Consider the following 21,464-nt stretch of genomic DNA (forward strand, 5'->3'; position numbering starts at 1 on the left):
TTCTGTTCACTTAATTCAGGGAGATGCTGCCACATATGTCAATCTCTGGTTGTTGTCTGTTCTTGTTGGTTCTCAGTCCACAGAACTCCCTTTAGTATGTTTTGTAGCGCAGGGTTGGCTTTGGTAAAATCCCTTAGCTTCTGTTTATCCTGGAATGTTCTGATTTCTTGCAGAGCTTTCTTCTTCTTGCCTGTGTGGTTTCTCCTGAGAAATCAGAGCCTAGTTTTATTAATTCTCCTTTGTAGGTAACTTTTCACTTTTTCCAAACCACTCTCAGCATTATTTTCCTTGTCTTGGTTTTGAAAAGTTTGATTATAAAATCTTGGTGAATTTCTTTTGGGGTCCATCATTTTTAGAGCTCTTTTAACTTCTTGAATGGCTGTCTTCTAATCTTTCACGATGTTAGGAAAGATTTCTTCCAGCAACTTTTGAACAATTTTCTCTACGATTTTGTTTGTCTCTTCCTGCTCTGGGATTCCAATTACATGTCAGGGATTCCTTTTGACAGTGTCCCACATAAACTTTAGGCGTTCTTCAGATTTTTAAAATTCTTCTCTTTGATTGTTCCTCTTGAAGGTGAGTATTGAGAGATTTGTCTTGAAGCTCTCTGATTCAGCTTTTCATAGATTCAATTCTATTTTTTTAATTTTTCCATGTATTATTATATCTGGAATCTTAGTTTATATTTTTCTGGCTTTCTAATTGATGTTTTTGTTTGTTTTCCACTTTTTCATTTATTTTGCACGTTTGTTTTTGTATTATTTTCCTGAATTCATCCTTACTTTTGTTGATCTTTCTTCCAATTTGTTGAAGGTACCTGCATAACGTTCTTTTAAATTCCTTATCAGGTGGTTCTGATTCCATTTCTGGTATTATATTTTCTGACTCTATATTTTGGTCATTTGTTTGAAGTACTCTGTCTTGTTTCTTTGTGTAAGTTGAAATTGTGTGTTTTCTCTGAGACATTGTGATATATTTATATTTAATTGATGGCTGTATGTTGATGTGTTCTCAGACACTCACCACCTGCAGATATGATACAAACTGGAAGTCTGAACACAGTTCTTGGTTCACTGCTTGTGTAGTAGAGTTCAGGGTAGGTTACCCGCCTCTGGAAAGACCCCAGGAAAAGGTTGCATAGGAGGTTTTACCACTAGCTGCTGTGTTGGCAATTACTGGACTGGCCAGAAGGGTAAGAGAATAAGGGAGGACTGAAACCCCTCTTGTCTCCCACCTGACCCTATGCCCGCAGGCTGCTATATAGGCAGTCACTGGTAAAAACTCAACATGGCTATACCATTCCACGCCAGCTGATAGCTCGCCTGTTTATCTTCCCTCTCACTGCTCCTACTTTGCTTCCTCTTCCAGTTATCACTCAGTCCTATCTCTGTCCTAGTTATGAAGCTCAGGATTCCAGGATTACCATCTGTCTAACCTCACTTCTTCTCCCATGTCTTTGTTGCAGAGGGTCTGCTGAGTGAGGCTGCCAACTCTGCCATCTTGCCTCAATCCCTCAATTTAGACATTCAGTTATATTTTAATGAAATTTAAAGATGAAAAAAAGTGTCTTTTATTTACATGGACCAAGAAGCAGTTGCTTGAACAGAACATGGGAACACTGAATGGTTTAAAATTAAGAAAGGTGTGCAAAAGAGTTGTATTCTTTCACCATACTTGTTCAACCTGTATGCTGAGCAAATAATCCGAGAAGCTGGGTTATATGAAGAAAAACGTGGCACCAGGATTGGAGGAAGACTCATTAACAACCTGCGATATGCAGATGATACATCTGCTTACTGAAAGTGAAGAGGACTTAAAATACTTACTGGTGAAGATCAAAGACCAAGGCCTTGCATTGCAATGTAAAGAAAACAAAAATCCTCACCACTGGACCAATAAACAACATTCTTATCAAAGGAGAAAAGATTGAAATTGTCAAGGTCTTCATTTTTCTTGGATCAACTATAAACATTCCCAGAAGCAGCAGTCAAAAAATCAAATGACGTATTGCATTAGACAAATCTGCTGCACAAGACCTTTTTTCAAAGTGTTGAAGAGCAAAAATGTCAGCTTGAAGATTAAGGTATTCCTGACCCAAGCCATGGTATTTTCAATAACCGCATATGCATGTGAATGCTGGACAGTGAATAAGGAAGACCATAAAAAAATTGATCCTTTTGAATTATGGTGTTAGAGGAGAATATTGAATGTGCCATGGGCTGCCAAAAGAACCAACAGATCTGTGCAGCCAGAGTGCTCCCTGGAGGCCAGGATGGCCAAACTATGTCTCTCATACTTCAGACATATTGTCAAGAGGGACCAGTCACTGGAGAAGCATTGGTAAGGTGGAGGGTCAGAGAAAAAGAGGAAGACCCCCAGCGAGATGGATTGGCAAAGTGGCAGCATCAATGGGCTCAAGTGTGGCAACAATTGTGAAGTTGGCCCAGGATTGGGCAGTGTTTCGTTCTGTTGTGCATTACCGACTTGATGGCACCTAACAACAACATTTACCTATTTATATACAGTTTTTGGAGTCCTGGATGGTGCTGCAGGATAATATACTGGACCACATGGTCAATTTGAACCACAAGGTCGACAGGTCAAACTCACCAGCCACTCCTCAGAAACACCCTACACAAGATCGCTATGAGTCAAAACCAACTCAACGGCACTTAATAATAACAGCATACAGTTTTTAGTGTTTTGCATTCTTTTAGGTGGCTTCAAATTTCCTTTTGGTATAATGTTTCCTTTCTTTAGAACCTCCTTTAACATGTCTTATAGTGGGGTATCTTGTTAATAGATTCCCCTACTCTTTTGTATGAAAAATGTCTTTGTTTTCATCTGAGATTTTGAGGGATATTTTCATTGGCTATAGTTGTAGCTTACAGACTATCTTTCTTCGTCTATACAAAATTTGCCATTTTTTTCCCTTTGCTTTTTTTTTGGCAGACAAGATCATCAGCTTTGCTTTTAACCAATCATACATTTTGTTTCATCTTAATGCTTACAATCCTTTCCCTGCAACAACAGCTATCTTTCTTCCTCCCTGTGGCTTCCCTTTTACATCTTATTTTTCACAAACCAAAAAAATAAAAGTATTTTGATGTACACATATGAAACAAAAAAATATGTATTCATTTAAATGTACCTTTGAATGTTTTTAAGGTTTTCTCTTTTTCATTAGTGTTCAGCCTTGCTTCTCTCCAGCATATAGTCTATTGGTGGTGATATTTTATGATTAATATTGCCACCTCATGCCATGGATTAGCAGCACTCTCACCCTCTTTACAAGTGAAGGCAGAGTTATCTATCAGTGCCTTTAACAGTAGTCAGGCTTCAGAACCAATTTAAAATACTCATCCCTGTGATTTTGTTTTCCTAGAACCACTCTCAGTACCAAATGTCTTAGGCTGGATTCTCTAGAGTAGCAACACCAGTGAAACTTACATATGGTTCTTTGTCCAAAGAACTCCCTTTAGTGTTTTTTGAAGTTTATATCAAGGAAATGGCTTATAGTTATAGATTTGGAAGAGTCCCAAGTCCAGATAAAGTGAGCCAAGATCAGCAGGTGGGCCCAGCAGTTAGACTTTCTAGATAGGAGTTCCAAGTGTAGGTCAGATGGAGCAAGTTTGCCAGGTGGGTTGGCAATCACATGGGCAGACAGGAGTCCCAAGTATGGATTGCATGATCCAAGATTGGCAGACAGAAAGGCAGACAAACAATAGAGCAGGCCATTGTTCCTATTCAAGGAACCAGAGGTTGGAGGATGACCCAGATGTGAAATCCAGATCCAATGGAAAAGAGAGCAATTTTTTCCTACATGTCCATTATATTGGGAGCAGGCCACATCCCCAAGGAAAAAAATCCTTTTAATAGATTGGCTGTCATAGCCAATCTATTATCATCCTCACAGAGTTAACTATGCCTGTATTAGAGCTCACCATGGGATAATCAAAACTCACCTGCCAAACCATTGGGAATCTTAGCTCAGTCAAGCTGACCCCAAATCTTAACTATCACAGCATATTTCATTATAATATATTACATTGTCTTGTTGAGCTAGCTGCCTTTTGAAATTTTCTGTTTATTTCATTGTTTTTTTTTTTCCCAGTCACTTTAGCACATCTCTAAACTTAATAATAAGTTTCAGAGTGTATTCTGACATAACTTTTGTCTTTTCTTTGTTTCCTGTCTTTTTATAACCTTTGGTCTTTTCATGTATGGTGTTCTTGAGGTCACCCCACAATTCCTTTTGTCTACATTTCTTTGTGTCTAATGCATGAAATATGTACTTGAAATGTAATGTTCTTCTTGAGGTGGGATTTACTCAAGGTCATATTTTGACTCTTGTGGACTTGTTTTAATTTTCTTCAGCTTCAGCCTGAAGTTGCGTATGAGTAATTGATAGCCTGTTTCATAGTTGGCTCCTAGCCTTGTTTTTGCTGATGATATTGAGCTTTTCCATCAGCTCTTTCGAAGATGTGGTCAGTTTGATTCCTGCGTATTCTATTTAATGAGGACCACATATAACTGCTGTCTGTCTATGTTGTTGAAAATTTTTTTTCAATGAATAAGTTGTTTGTCTTGCAAACTTTTATCATGCAATCTCCAGCATCATTGCTATTATCAAGCCATAGTTTCCAACTACAGATCTTTCCTTTTTGTTTCCAGTTTTACATTCCAATCACCAGTAGTTATCGATGCATGTTTTATCACATTTCTGACTAAATAAATTAGTAGAATTCTTCAATTTCATCATCATTGGCTTTAATGCATGGGGTGTAAATTTGAATAATAGTAATATTTAACTCATCTTCCCTGTAGACATATGAGCATTGTTGTTATTATTAAGTGCTGTTGAGTTGGTTCTGACTCACAGTGACCCTGTATAGGGTTTCCAAGGAGCGGCTGATGGGTTTGATTTGCTAGCCTTGCAGTTAAAACTTACCTTGCGGTCCAGTGCATTATCTTACAGTACCACACTAGGATATGAGCACTGTTGTTGTTAAGTGCCATTGAGTCAGTTCTGACTCACAGTGACCTTGTATAGGGTTCCAAGGAGCAGTTGGTGAGCTTGAACTGCTGACCTTGTGGATCAAACCTACTTTGCAGTCTAGCAGATTAACCCACAGCACCACACCAGGACTTCTGGATAGGAACATTATGGGAAGAAAATCTGAAGATAATACAAAATGCACACATAGAGATTTGGCTATGGAACTTTCAGCCATCTTCATTGTAGCGATAACTTAGATGCCATATTTAAATTGGGAGAATCAGTATGGAATCAGGTAGCATAAGGTGAAGGATTCTTATTTATATATATGTTTTTTATTCAATTGTAGGCATGTTCCCTGGAATCTTCATGAGCCAATGAAAGGACAATTTTATTTCACTAGAAACTTGGATATAAGGTATGTGTTCATGTTTAAGTTGTTTTATGATTGTCATGTGGCTTAGATTCAGGGACTTGAATCTGTGGAGATTAGATGCATTAGTAAGGATACCTTACATTCTGCTTTGACAATCATCAGGAATTGCTGAAAAATTTCCTCTCATGATTAAAATACCTTAAGCATTGATTCTGTTTTTCACAGTGGAGTCTAAATCTTGGTGTCCATGGGACATTCTTACTCACAACTGGTTTTGAAATTGTACAAGTTTAGTGTATCCTGAGGATACTGCTTTCTCATCTCAAAGAAGATTTCTGATTTACAGGGTCTCTAAGACATAACAGAATTTTAAGTATCTAAGTGATGCAAATGATTTGGGCTCAGTTGCTACTCTTTGTTGTTGTTGTAAATACATCTATCACAGAACTTTTATCAATTCTACCCACACATTGCATTTTGTTGCATCTGGTAATAATGCTGTGTGTTTTGAGTAGAGGAAATGTCAAGAAATTAAGGTGAAATATAACTAGAGGCCAGATCCTGACCTTATATACTTACTACCCTACAGAATTTGAAATTTATTCTGAAGGCCTTAGGGAATCAATTGAAGAATTTTAATCTGGAGAGTTCATTTTTGAAAATTCATTTGGTTAGTATGTTGAAGATTGATTAACAATGCATTTCTAGAGGTCTGAAATCTAATTTTAGCTCTTCTACTTATAAGGAGCTCTGGTAGCGTAGTGGTTACGAATCGGGCTGTGAGCCGCAAGGTCAGCAGTTCGAAACTACCAGTAGTTCCACAGGAGAAAGATGAGGCGGTCTGCTCCTGTAAAGATTTACAGCCTCGGAAACCCTGTGTAGGGTCGCTATGAGTCGGAACCGACTCCACGGCACATAACAACAACAACAACAACTTATTAGAAATTGACCTTGAGGAAGTTCAAACTCTTCAAGTTTGAATTCTTATCTGTAAAAGAGAGAATATATTGATACCTATCTTGTTGTTGTTATTGTTAAGTGTCATTGAATCGATTCCAACTCATAGTGAACCTGTATAGGGTTTCTGAGGTTGTAAAGTTTTAGCTTTCTTTCAAAAGCAGCTGATAGGTTCAAACTACTGAATTTGTGGTTAGCAGTCCAGTGCTTATCCTACAGAACCACTGTGTTCCCATCAATAACAAGAAGAACTAATATTTACTTACTATAAGGCACTGTGGGATAAAGCACTGGACCACAAGATCAGTTTGAGTCACAAAATTGGCAGTTCACTCTCACCAGCTTCTCCTTGGAAACCGTATAACAGGGTCTCTATGAGTCAGAACCAACTTGATGGCACTTGACAACAACAACAACAAACATAAGCCCCAGGTACTATAGTGAAATTCTTTAAATTTATTGTTATTTGACAAAGACGGAAGTAGGAAACTTGAAAACTTGTCAAATGACAATGAACTTATGCTGTAGTACCTGATGCTTGTTGTTGTTGTTGTTGTTAAGTGCCGTGGAGTCGGTTCTGACTCATAGCAACCCTGCACATGGTTTCCGAGGCTGTAAATCTTTACGGGAGCAGAATGCCTCATCTTTCTCCCATGGAAACGCTGGTAGTTTCGAACTGCTGACCTTGCAGTTCACAGCCCGATTCGTAACCACTACATTACCAGAGCTCCTTACACGAAGTAAATATTAGCTCTCTTGTTATTGATGGGAGCACTTGGCTCTGTAGTATAAGCACTGAACTGCTCACCACAAGGCCAGTGGTTTAGCCCCACCAGCCAATCCACAGGAGAAAGATGAGGCTTTATATCCCTGCAAAGATTTATAGCCTCAGAAATCCCATACAGGTTCTCCATGAGTTGGAACCAACTCAGTGGCACTTAACAACAGTAACTTGTTGATAATGATATTATTATTATTGACAGTAATTGGAGAAGGATTGGAAGAAAATAAGAATGAAGAAAGGCCATTCTAGTAACTCAAGTGTGCAACACTGAGTTCTTGAACAAAGATGGTAGCAGTAGGAATGTAGAGGAAATTCAAGTTTGAAAACATTAATTAGGAGGAAGAAATAGCATTTCATGACTGACTGAATGTGGGGAGGGGATTAGGAGGAAGGATGATTCAAGAATGAATTCTCTAACTTTCTGACTAAAGTGCTTCCTAGATAGTAGTGCCATTCATAGAGACAGGAAAGGGTATGGGGTCAGGGGAGCAGATTTGAAAGAGAAGATAGAGTTTGATTTTGAACTCTCAACTTTAGTTTCTCCTCTCTAAAACCTTGACTGAACCCTTAGTCTATTGAGTGCTGGGTTCCCTATCCAGTTGTGTGTTTCCTACAGGGAATTTTATAGGCTAGGCTATAAAAGGAAACAAAGAGAGAGACATAGCAGGGATTCCAGATCTTGGATTTAGATGTCTAATCATTGTCACTTCTTTGTTTCCTAGAATCTTTATAACCACAGCTTCACAGGTGGGGCTGTGGGTTATTCTGTGTCCAGGCCCTTACATCGGTGGAGACCTAGACCTTGGAGGCTTGCCCAGGTAAGCTGTGTTCTGAGGGTCCCTGGCCATGACCCTACATATGCTGCAGTACATTTAAAAGCAAATTAGAAAAACAGTTTTGCTTTCCATGTACATTTTTTATCTGCATGATTTTTCTTCTTCTTCACTTAGTGACATAGAAAATGAACTTTAAAATGTACGGATTGTTGTTGTTACGTGCCATCAAGTTGGTTCCGACTCCTGTTTCCAAGGAGCAGCTGGTAGATTTGAACTTCCGACCTTGCGGTTCACAGTCCAGTGCTGATTCTACTGCACCACACCAGGATTAAATAGTATTTAAACACTGATTCTCAAGGTCGGTGGTTCAAGCTCCTCGAAAACCCTGTACAAGGTCTCTATGAGTCGGTACTGACTCGATGGCACTGAACAACAACAACAATTGTTATCAACCTCTTGCTAGTGCAAATGAAGTGGAATACATATTGATTATATAAATACAAGCTAATAGCTGTCACTTGAGCAGTAGCTCAATACTGAGGTGACAGTATAGCGAGAACTAGAATTGATATTCTCTTTTAAAAAGAGATTGATAAAAACAACAAAATTTCTACAGATTTATTAAAAATCCCCTTCTAGGCTAGGGGATCAGAAATCTTTTTCTGTAAAGGGCCAGATAGTAAATATTTCAGGCTTTGCTGGCTGTCTCTAGTCATTGTCACAATGCAATGCTGCCAATGTAGCATAAAAACAGCTATGAGAATATGTAAACAGATGGGCTAGCTATCCTCCGCTGTTGCTACTGTTAAGTGCCATCAAGTCAATAATGATTCTTATAGGATTTCCAAGGATCAGTTGGTGGATTTGATCTGCCGACCTTGAAGTTAGCAGTCCAGTGCTTATCCTACAGAAACCTGATTTGCTCTGTAGGCTATAGTTTGATGATGCCTGCTCTAGATCATTTTTCTATGATACAACCTTCATTTATATCTTGATGAAAGAGGTGATGGCTTAACTGACGAACCACTTGTGACTAGAACCTAGACTTTTCCTTGTTGTTAGGTGCCACTGAATCAGTACTGACTCATAGTGACCCTATACAAGAGAAGGAAACACTGACCAGTCCTGCGCCAATCTCACAACCGTTGCTAGCTTGGGCCCATTGCTGCTGCTGTTGTACCAATCCATCTCACTGGGGGTCTTCCTCTGTGTCTTTCCACAGATATAGTCAGTTTGATTTTTGTGTATTCCATCTGGTGAGGTCAATGTGTATAGTCATCTTTTAGGATGCTTAGTAAAGTTATATGCAATGAATAAATCTTACAACATTCTATCATGCAATCCCAGCACTGTTTCTATCACCAAGGCCATATTTTCCAACTACTGATCCTCTTTTTTGGTTCCAACCTTGGCATTCACATAAATAATTATCAACACATTTTTATTGCATGTTTGATCAATTTCAGACTGAAGAAGTTGGTAGAATTCTTCAATTTCATCATCACTAGTGCTCTTCATCATGTTTCAGTGTTCAGTATTCTGGTGCTGACAGTATTCCACTGCTATTCATAAGGTTTTCAGCGGCTAAATGTTCAGAAGTAGTCCATTTCTCCTTCTTCCTAGTCTGTCTTAGTCTGGAAGATCAGCTGAAACCTGTCCATCTTGATTTACCCTGTTGGTGTTTAAAATACTGATGTCATAGCTTTCAGAATCACAGCAACATGCAAGCCACTACAGTACAACAAACTCTGACAGACAAGTGGTTTGAACTAAATCCTCACAATATTAGGTCCTGGTGTAACTGCAAATTTGGGCTGTACATGCTTCTCCAGCCTCATGCTTGAACACTTTTTACTGCTATTTTCCATCCCAAGTCTGAGTCTTGCCTTTTTAAACCCTAGCTGGTTGCTCCGGAATTCAAGAATGAAGCTGAGAACAACTTACAGGGGCTTCACTAAAGCAGTAAATCTCTATTTTAATAAACTGATTCCCAAGATCGCATCCCTACAGGTAAGACCTAATTCTCCATCTCTTCACTCAGGGAGGTACTTGCCTTAATTGATTTCTTAGACAGGGCTTCATAACCAGTTGTAATCAATTTGATTCTCACTCATGGTGAGCCCATGTATGTCAGAGTATGATTGTGCTCCAACAGGGTTTCGTTTTGTTTTAGATAACATTATATTGTCCTTTCAGTGAACAATTACATAGCAAATTAGCTTTCCATGTAATAGTTTTCTACAAAAATTGTTAGATGGAAACCTAATTTGCTGTGTAAACTTTCACTGAAAACATATTTGTACAAAAATTTTTCAGTGACATTGATTATGTTTGTTTGTTTTTTTCAACACTGTGTCAACTTTTTCATATATACTTTTTTCTGGTTGTTCTGTTTTCAGTAATCCAGTTTCCCTGCTCCCTTGCCTTTACATCTTTGCTTTAAAAAATGGTGATTATTTGGCTTCATAGAGATGATTTTAAAAAGAAGCACAGTACTCAGAGGTGCTATTCTTTATTTTATGAGCAAAACTCTTATTTAGCCAAGAGTTGACTGCAAGGAATGGTTTCAGTTCAAAGTTTAAAGAGTATCTGAAGGCGATAGTCTTGGGGAGTCTTCTAGTCTCAACCAGTCCATTAAGTCTGTTAAGAATTTGAGTTCTGGTTCACATTTTTCTCCCATTCTATCAGGATCCATCTATTGTGTTCCTAATCAGAACTGTCAATAGTAGTAATTGGGTCCCTTCTAGTTCTTCTGGTCTCAGGGTAGATGAGGTCATATAGACCTTTAATTCTATAAACTAGATTTTCACTGAGTCTTTGGTTTCCATCATTTTCTTTTCTTCTGAATTACTAGCAACTGGTACTGTAGTGGCTATGAATCGGGCTGCTAACCTCAGGGTCGGCAGTTCAAAACTACCAGCTGTTCCGTGGGAGAAAGATGAGGCTTTCTGCTCCCGTAAAGATTTACAGTCTCGGAAACTCTGTGCAGGGTCACTATGAGTTGGAACCGACTCTACAGTATTTAACAACAACAACAGTTGTATCATTGATGGCTGCTAAGGAGCTCTGAAGCAGTAGTTAAGGACTTAGCTACTAACTGCAAGGTTGATAGTTTGAGTCCATTAGCCAGTTCATAGGAGAAAGATGTGGCATTCTGCTCCTATAATTATTTACAACCTTGAGAACCCATTGAGGCAGTTTTTATCCATCCTACAGGGTCACTTGTCCTGCCATGAATGAACACTGACGTAACGGCATTGGGTTAGCTGGCCACTCACAAACTTTTAAGACCCCAGATATTAGTGACCAAACTAGGATGGAGAACATAAATTCTATGAGTTATATTATCCTAACTGACCATCAATTTGAATTCCTTATTTGACAAACATGTTTTAACTATCTTGCTTTTGTGCCTCTACCCCATTGACTGGCCTGACTGGCCAAAGCTCAGATCTGCCATTTTCTTGACAGTACGCTTGGAGCTACAGTCTATATTTTTTGTTTTGTCTTGTCCTTTGTTTATTTGTTGTATGCATCACTATAAAGCAGAAATTAATGATTATAAATTATCTTAATTTACCTTATAATGATGCCTATTAGCCTGTCCTTCATCAATAACTGCTTATCTGAATGAACTTAGGTTAGTGATTTTGTAGAAGTTGTAATATATTTGATTTTTAACATACCTAGAAAAAAAAAAGTCATGGTGTTTTAAATACTCATTTAAAATAGTATACCACTATGCTTCTACAAAAGGATCCTTGGTAGCATGATGGATTACAAACTGGGCTGCTAACTGCAAGGTCAGCAGTTCGAATCTGCCACTTGCTCCTCGGGAGAAAGATGAGGCTTTTTTCTCCTGTAAAGCTTTATAGCCTTGGAAATCTGACACAAGGTTGCTATGAGTTGGAACGGACTCAGTGGCACACAACCACTATCACTATATTTCTAAAATGGCTGGAAACTACTAAAAAAAAAAAGGGCAAAATACTAGATAGAAAATGAAGAGAGGGAAGGGACAAATATATGTTATCAATTAGCTCTCAAACTTTGGCTAGGCAGTTACTATTTACCTAGCATATTTCATCCCCACAGTAACTATTTGAAGTAGATATTACTATAGATTAAGTGGAGGAAATGACAAGGTTTTCATATGACTAGGAGAAGATCTCAAAGGTATGAATTTATTAGGGATGTAGGACTAACATTGTGAGCATCCCAAGCTTAAGCAGAATTAGCACCAGACTATTAACCCAAGATCAGCGGTTTTAAACCCACAGGTGCTCCTTGGAAACCCTGTATAGGGTCACTATGAATCAGAACTGACTAGATGGCACTTAACAACAATAACAACAACAATTAAAACTCTTAGTGACTGAAGTTCATGAATCAATTTGGGGATAGTGGAGATAGTCCTGTACAGAGACTAGAACAGGTAGAGTGGCCACATGTGGCTATTTAAATTAAAATTAATGCAAATTATTCAAAATTTAAAATTCAATTTCTCAGTCACACTGGTGGTGGTGGTTATGTGCTGAGGAGTCGGTTCCGACTCATAGCGACCCTGTACAGGGTTTCTGAGGCGATACAGCTTTACAGGAGCAGAAAGCCTCATCTTTCTCCTGCAGAACAGCTGGTAGTTTCAAACTGCTGACCTTGCGGTTTGCAGCCCAATTCATAACCTCTATGCTACCAGAGCTTCTTAGTGAGCCTGAATTTAGGGCCAGAGGAGATTGGATGGTCTTGAAAGCTATTTCATCAGGTCTCGTGAATCAGCGTTTCCTTACTACTGAAAAGTCCTACTTCTATGACTCTTCAGTTGTGTTTATCAGATTCAAGGTCTTTTGCTTTAGTTAACTCCAGGTACTGTCAACTTCTGATTTTTTCCTTTTTCCTTTTCTACTTTCTAGTATGCTAGATTTCTCTTTGAAGGGATGAAAAGGGGGATGGAAGAAGTATGTTTTGAAAGTTTTCCAATGTTTGTCAGCAAGGGATATGAGTTTTGAAAATTTGAAAAATGCTGCTTTGTGTCCTCCTTTTCTCCCCTTGTTGTTAAGTGCAGTCAAGTCGACTCTGACCCATAGCGACCCTGTATAGGGTTTCCAAGGAGCAGCTGGTGAGCTTGAACCACTGACTTTGTGGTTCAAACCGACTTTGCAGTGCAGCACATTAACCCACATGATTCTGTTTTCTTCCGTAGCAGGGTAAAATAAAATAAGTTTATTTCTAGTTTGCTAAAGACCCTCCCATTTCTACTTTTTCTAGTCAAGTTTTTCTTACATCATGATAATCATAGTTTTTGGTGTGAAAATGCATCAGTCATGCCTAAATTAGTACATAACCCTGGGTTTTGCTGAGTGCTACTTACATTATTAGTGTGAAGTATGATTCTTACTGTTTGATAGTAATCCTCTTATTTCTTTATGTTTCGAGGTGTCTTAGTTATCTAGTGTTGCTGCCACGGAAATACCACAAGTGTATGGCTTTAGCAAACAGAAATTTATTGGAGAAAGTTCCTTCTCTCCTTGTGGCACATGTAGGCCCAGAATTCCTTGGAGACCTATCTCCATATGTGTTGACACCAATCTTTCCCTGAATATAGGAGGAGCGTTACAATGCAGGGACCCCAGATCCAAAGAACACACTCTGCTCCTGGTTTTTCTTTCTTGGTGGTAGTAAGTCCCTCTATCTCCGCTCAATTCTGTCACCTTTTATATCTCAAAAAAGATTGACTTAAGATAGACCCTAATCATGTAGATTATATCCACCCTCATTAACATCATAGAAGTGAGGATTTATAACACCCTGAATAACTTCATCCTATTAGGTATGATCACATCAGATCATATCATGGGTCGATTGTATGATGTTAGATCTCTTCATGGAGGTGATAACTACATCTCACCTGCCAAACCACTGAGAATCCTAGCTCAGTCAAGTTGACACCAAACCTTAACTATCACCTCATGGTTATGCCATTTATCACCAAGACGAGGTTGAGGAAGTACAGGAGTAGGTATAATAAATTTTGGCTAGGATGTAAGGGGTACAATATATGGAAAGAAAATACAACAGATGAACAGGAACCTTGGGCTCAAAAAGAGTTGAAAAGATAGGAGATCCTTGGACGTGTTTGATATTGACACGAAAAAATTGAGAGGGAGGATTTGAAGATATTTGCAAAAGGGCAGAAGGAGATGGGATCCAGCACAGATTTGGTATTAATTGAGAACCATCAAGAACATCCACATTTAAGACAGGAGCACACAGAAGAGAAGTGACTAGAGGGCAGGTCAAGCAGTAAGAGAGGTGTTACAGAAGATGGCATAAAAGAGGAAGAGAATTGTTGTTAAGAGAGAGATTTATTTAAATATAGCAAAAAGAAAGCCAATGTTTAGAAATTAAGTGGAGTGAAGGAATAGAAAGAAGTGAGGCTGTAGTACGTAAAAGAAGAATGAGAGAAGTAAAGAGTAAGTGCAGACAATGTTTCACAAAATATGGCTCTGATGAGGCGGCGGCTAAGAGAGATGACTGGTGGGAAATGGTCTAGGCAATCTCTTTTTAACCTAGGGCTTGAGCGAATTTAAATGATGATAGGTGGGGGGTCAGTAAAGGTGGAGATGAAGATTCAGAAGACAGAAGGTGTACTTCAAATAACAAAGTTCCTGAAAAGAGTGTATGCAATGACAACTTTAGACAGGATAAGGGACAACACTTTATTTGTGTTTAATTAATAATATGAGAAGCTGAGTTATATGAAGAAAAAGGTGGCATCAGGAATGGAGGAAGATTTATTAACAACCTGCGATATGCAGATGATACAACCTTGATTGCTGGAAGTGAAAAAGACTTAAAATATTTACTGGTGAAGATCAAAGAGCACAGTCTTCAGTATGGATTGCATCTCAATGTAAAGAAAACAAAAAACTGGACCAATAAACACATTCTTATCAACTGAGAAAAGACTGAAGTTGTCAAAGACTTCATTCTCCTTGGATCAACTATCAACACTCATGGAAGCAGCAGTCAAGAAATTAAATGACGTATTGCATTAGGCAAATCTGCTGCACAAGACCTTTTTAAGTGTTGAAGAGCAAAAATGTCAGCTTGAGGACTAAGGTACCCCTGACCCAAGCCATGGTATTTTCAATAACCTCATATGCATGCGAAAGCTGGACAGTGAATAAGGAAGACCGTAGAAGAATTGATGCTTTGGAGTTCTGGTGTTGGAGGAGAATATTGAAAGTGCCATGGGCTGCCAAAAGAACCAACAGATCTGTGTTGGAAGAAGTGCAGCCAGAGTGCTCCTTGGAGGCCAGGGTGGCCAAATTTTGTCAAACTTCGGACATATTGTCAAGAGGGACCAGTCAACTGGAGAAAGTTTGAGTTGTGTTATTTTTATGGCACTCTGAATACATGCGGTACTGTAGGATAATTCAGTGACCACAAGGTCAGTTTGAACTGCAAGGTTAGCAGGTTCAAACCTACCAGCCACTCCTCGGAAATCCTATACAGGGTCTGTATGAGTTGAAACCGACTAGACTGCAATTAACAAAATACATTTGGGGAGTAATGAATTTGGAAAATCCAGCCTTTTACCACCAGTTATCTCACCCTCAAACTCTTATCTCCTTCACCCTCAGTACCACAAAGGAGGCCCCATCATTGCTGTGCAGTTGGAGAATGAATATGGTTCATATTATAAGGATAAGAGATACATGCAATATATTAAAAAGGTAAGTGCTCCTTTAAATTTTTCTCCATATTTACATACTTCTTTTCAGTTAGCTTATACAGCAAACATTTCTTGTGTGCTTCTAGTTTGCATGTTATCACAGAATATACCAATGAAAAAAGGTCTGGTCTAATGTTTCCACGTGTTTACAATCTGGAAGAGACTGAGATGTCACTAAATCCACTGTCATTGACTCAGTGTGGATGCATAGTGACTCTGTAGGAGAAAGCAGAACTCTTCCAAGGTTACTAAGGCTGGAAATCTTTTTGAAGACTGGTACTTCCTTCTCTTGTAGAGTGATTGATGGCTTTGAACTGCTGACTTTTTGGTTAGCAGCTAAATGCTTTAATCACTATGCTGTCAGGGATCCCCTGAGAACTACCTAAACAAGTCTAATATGAAGGAAAGAATGGTATTAAAATATCTCTTTTTCTGTGGATATCACAATGCTCTTTTGGTTGTGGTTTGCATGATATGCACTTTTCTTTCCTTTTACCTCCAAGTTTTTATATTAAGGTATATATCCTGTGGTGGGAGTCCTGGTGTGGTGCTGTAGGATAAGCACTGGACTGCAAGGTTGGTTTGAACTGCAAGATTGTTGTTGTTGTTGTTAGGTGCCATCAAGTCAGAACTGCTCATAGTGACCCTATGCACAACAGAATGAAACACTGCTAAATCCTGGGCCTACCTCACAATCATTGCTATGTTTGAGCCCATTGATGCTGTCACTGTGCCATTCCATCTTGGTGAAGGGTCTTCTTCTTTTTCTCTGACCCTCTACTTTATCAAACATGATATCCTTCTCCAGTGACTAGTCCCTTCTGACAATATGTCCGAAGTATCAGAGATGAAGTCTGGTCATCCTGGCTTCCAAGTATCACTCTGGCTGTACTTCTTCTAACACAGATCTATTTATTCTTTTGGCAGTCCATGGTTGTGCAAGTCCAGCTAACACCACCGGGTGGTGGAGACGACGCAGTTTAGAAATAAAACACAGACATAAATTAGGAATTAAGGGAAACCGTAAAACTCATAACCTCTAGGATCAAGAGCCAAGCAAAACAAATCTTCACAGCGAGGATTATTCCCACCTCCTCCACACACGGAGAGGACAGGGGTGGGCAACTTGGACATTGGCTACCCAGAATGGGGGGGCTACAGAGGCAAGAATTGACTGGCTTACAATCTTTCAAGAGGGAACATAGATCCAGAAGGCGTGGAGCAAGGTAGAATCTCCACTGCATGGTATCCATTCTGCCTAATGAAGGCTAATGAAAGGAGATGCGGATAGGTCTCTTGTGATACAATCATGAATAATTGTTATCAGGACTGATTGTAAGGACTGGAAATGTACAGGTGGACATTTTGGAGCAAAGGGAAGGGAGTGATTAACCTTGCAGTCTAGGAGTGGAGGTTCTTGGGACCATCAAAGGAGAAGAGCAGAGAACAGAACTCTACCCAGAGAAGCAGTGATGCCAGGGACGGAGGCAGAGACAATGACATGGGGAGATGGAGTGGCTGGAGACTCTGGACCTGGAGAGAGAGAGGGGCGGTGTGCAGATGACAGGGGGGCAGGTGGTTGATTGATGATGCATGGAAGGGATTGTAATCATGGCAAGGAAACAATATACAACGGGATCAACGGGAAACTGATGTCCTCCCATGTAAACTATCACATAATTCACAATAAAGCATTAAAAAACAAAACCAAAGAGCCAAGTAAGACTCATGATCTCTAGGATCAAGAGCCCAGCAGGACTCACGATCTCTAGGACCAAGAGCCCTGAGACATGGCGGTACTCCATATTTATTAGCCTCCAGCCTTTACATCCCCCCAGGATGCCATACATCACTGACATTAAAGGGATCTTTTGACATTATACAGCCATTTCTGCAACACTTTTAGTAAAACTTTGCTCGTATGGGATATCAGTGATATTGCCCAATGATTTCTGCATTCTGTTGGGTCACCTCTCTTTGGAATGGGCACAAATACAGATCTCTTCCAATCAGTCGGCCAGATAGTTGTCTTCCAAATTTCTTGGTATAGATGAATGAGTGCCTCTAATGCTACTTCACTTTGTTGAAAGATATCAATTTGTATTCCATCAATTCCTGGTACCTTGTTCTTTGCCAATGTCTTCAATGCACCTTGGACTTACTTCCTTCAGGATCATTGGGTCTTGAGCATATGCTACTTCTTGAAATGGGTGAATATCAACCATTTCTTTTTGGTACAGAGACTGTGTGTATTACTTCCATCTTCTTTTGATGTTTTGTTTATCATTCGTATTTTGCTCATAGAATCCTTCAGTAACGCAAATCAAGGTTTGAATTTTCTCTTCAGTTCCCTCAGCTTGAGAAATGCTGAGTGTGTTCTTCCCTTTTGGTTTTCTAACTCCAGGTCTTTGCATATTTTGTTATAATATTTGACTTCTTCTTCTTGAGCTGACCTTTGAAATTTTCTGTTCAGCTCCTGTATCTCCTCCTTCTTTTCACATCTCTATGCTGGAGAGCAGGTTTCAGATTCTCTTTTGACATCCATTTTGGTATTTTCCTTATCTCTTGTTTTCTCAGTGATCTTTTGCCTTATTCCTGTATGATGCTCTTTTTCATACAGGTTGCTATGAGTTAGAACCAACTCCATGGCACATACAACAACAACAATGCTGAAATCTACTATCTTATTATTTTCTTTCTTTTTGTGTCACTTATTTTATGGTCCCTTTCTTGCCTTCTTTTGCATTGATTGAATACTTTAAAAACAATTTAAATATTTTGAAGAAAGAAGAGGGGGGAAAAAAAGAGTAACCTGTTACAATCTGATGAACTTTACCTATACTTATGGATGTAGCAGCTCAAAAAAGGTATCAAATCTTTACAGCGAGGATCACTCCCACACCCTCAGTATACTGTTAGACAACAGTAGTGAGGTTGGCCCAGGATTGGGCAGTGTTTCGTTCTGCTGTGCATATGGTCATTATGGGTCAGTACTGACTCGATGACACCTAACAACAACATAAAGGCAAGAAGTGACTGGCTTATAAGTTTTCAAGAGGGAGCCTAGTTCTAGACGGGGCAGGGGAAGGTAGAATCACCACTGAATAATTTCCAATTGGTTGGGACTGGGCTGGAGAAAGGAAATGGGGATAAGACTCTTGTTGTACAATAGTGAATAAGTGCCATCAGGACTGACTGTGAGGGTAGGAAATATAGAAGTAGATGTTTTTTGACAAAAGGAGGAGAGTGATTGATTTTGCAGCCCAGGAGCGGAGGTCACTGGGACCATCAAGTGAGAAGAACCGAGAGCAGGACCCTACCCAAGAGGCAGTGATGTCAGGGATGGAGACAGAGAGGATGATGTGGACAGATGGAGCTGCTGGGGACACTAGACTCAGGGAGGGAGAAGGGCTGTGTGCTGATGGCCTGGGGGTGGGCCTGTGTGGTGTACCTTTTGGTTATTTGATGATGCACGGAGCGGATTGTAATCATTGCAATGAAACTAAATATGATAGGATGACTGTAAAGGTGATGTTCTCCCATGTAAACCTCACAATAAAAACTTTAAAAAAATTTTTAAAAAGTGTTTTGTTACCTATATATTTACATTAAAAAAAATACTCCTTTGTTTTTAAACTGCCTTCCCTATCATCCAGGTTAACACGTGTCTACCCTCTAGCTGGAGTCCTGGTGTGGTGCGGCATGTTAATGCACTGGACTGCAATGTGGGTTTGAACCACAACATCGGTGGTTCAAGCTCGCCAGCTGTTTCTCAGAAACCCTATACAAGGTTGCTATGAGTTGGAACTGACTCAATGGCACTTAACAACAAAACCCTCTAGCCAGTTGTACCTTCCTACCCCTAGTGTGGCACTGTAGGGTCAGCACTGGACTGGCCAGCAGTTCAAACTCACCATCTGCTTCTTGGAAATCCTATACAGGGTTGCTGTGAGTTGGAACAGACTCAACAGCACTTAACAACAACCACCAGCCCTGGTAACTATCATAGTATGTAAACCTTTTCTTGAACTTTTAACAATAGTGGTATTGTTCTGGTAGCATAGTGGTTATGAGTTGCGCTGCTAATTTCACGTCAACGGTTCAAAACTACCAGTGGTTCTGTGGGAGAAATATGGGGCCTTTTGCTCTCATAATGATTTATAAACTCGGAAACCCTATACAGTCACTATGAGTCCGAACTGACTCCATGGCACATAACCACCATCACATCGTACAATATTTGTCTTTTTGTGATTGACTAATTTCACTCAGCATAATGTCTTCCAGATTCATCCATGTTATGATATGTTTTGCAGATTCATCATTATTCTTCAGCATTGCCTAGTATTCCATTGTGTATATGTACCAAAGTTTGTTAAACCATTTTCCTGTTTATAGGCATATATAGTGTCTCCATCTTTTTGCTATTGTGAATAGTATTACAGTGAACATGAGTGTGCATATATCTATTCGTGTCATGGTTCTTATTTGAGGATATACGAAGTTGAGAGTTTGCTGGGTCATACAATATTTTGATTTCCAACTTTTTGAGAACGCGCCATACCATTTTCCGCAGTGGTTGCACCATTTTATAATCCCACCTGCAAGGTAGGAGGGTTCTAGTTTTTCCACATTCTGGCTAGCATTTGTTGTTTTTTGGGTTTTTGATGTTTGCTATTAATAATGTGGTAAGGTGATATCTGATTGTTGTTTTTATTTGCATTTCTCTAATGGCTAATGATCTTGAGCATTGCTTCGTACATTTACTGGCCATGTAAATGCCGTCTTTGGTAAAGTGTCTATTCATGACTTCTGCCCATTTTTTAATTGGATAATGTGTTGTCTTCTTGTAGAGGTGTTGAAGTGTTCTATAAATTTTAGAGCATTGTCCCTTGTCTGGTGTATCATTGCCAAAATTTTTTCCTCAGTCTGTGGATTCTCTTTTTAGAAAAAATTTGATACAGAGTATTATTCAATTTCCATACATTTTATTCCCCCCCTTGATCTTTTTATTATTGATTTCTAGTTTTATAGTGCTGTGTTCTGAAAAGATGCTTTGTAGTATTTCATTGTTTTAAAAATATATTGAGGCTTACTTTGTGCCTTACATATGGTCTATTCTCAAGAATTTTCCATGTACACTGGAAAAGAACATAATATATATTGTGCTGTTGATGTGTTGAGTGCTCTGTAGAAGTTTATGAGGTCAAGTTGTTTCATTGTATTGTTTAGTTTTCTGTGTCTTTGTTGTGTTTCTTTCTAGTTTTCTGTCCTTCATCAAAAGTGATTTATTAATCTCTTTTTATTGTAGAGTTGTCTAATCCTTTCTTCAATTCTATTAGAGGTTGACTTATGAAATTTAAAATTCTTTAATCAGGAGCATAGATATTTATTATGGTATGTCCTCTTGTTCATTGACCTTTTAATCATGAGATAATGTCCTTCTTTGTTTTTTACACTGGTTTTTGCCTTAAAGATTATTTTCATCAGAAATAAATTTTGCCATTCCTGTTCATTTTCAGTTGCCATTAGCTTCATATATTTTTGTCTATCCTTTGATTTTTGTCTTTGTGTAAGGTATGTCTCTTGTAAACAGCATACTAAAGAATCCTGTTTACTTAACTATTCAACTACTTTCTGTCTCTTGACTGGTGGCTTTTATCCATGATGTCCTGTGTAATTACTGATAGGTAAAAAAACAAATCTATGTTGGAAGAGGTACAGCCAGAATGCTTCTTAGAAGTCAGGATGGCAAAATTTTGTCTTTCATATTTTGACATATTTTCAGGGGGGACCATTCCCTAGAGGAGGATATTGTGCTTGGTAAAATGGAGGGT

The 21,464-nt window shown here is 39.0% G+C and overlaps 1 protein-coding gene across 1 annotated transcript in view; it reads left to right on the forward strand.

The window, feature by feature from the left end:
- The window catches only part of LOC102813864 (beta-galactosidase-1-like protein 2-like), a 110,026-nt gene that overhangs the window by 15,686 nt on the left and 72,876 nt on the right, over nt 1-21,464 (forward strand). Inside the window, exons 3-6 of the mRNA XM_006871016.1 lie at nt 5,349-5,417; nt 7,839-7,934; nt 9,794-9,902; nt 15,536-15,628. Of these exons, the coding sequence (XP_006871078.1) occupies nt 5,349-5,417; nt 7,839-7,934; nt 9,794-9,902; nt 15,536-15,628 (367 nt within the window). The remainder of the gene's footprint in view (nt 1-5,348; nt 5,418-7,838; nt 7,935-9,793; nt 9,903-15,535; nt 15,629-21,464) is intronic.

This window comes from Chrysochloris asiatica, unplaced genomic scaffold (assembly GCF_000296735.1).
Source record: "Chrysochloris asiatica unplaced genomic scaffold, ChrAsi1.0 scaffold00158, whole genome shotgun sequence".
In the NCBI taxonomy this organism is placed as follows: domain Eukaryota; kingdom Metazoa; phylum Chordata; class Mammalia; order Afrosoricida; family Chrysochloridae; genus Chrysochloris; species Chrysochloris asiatica.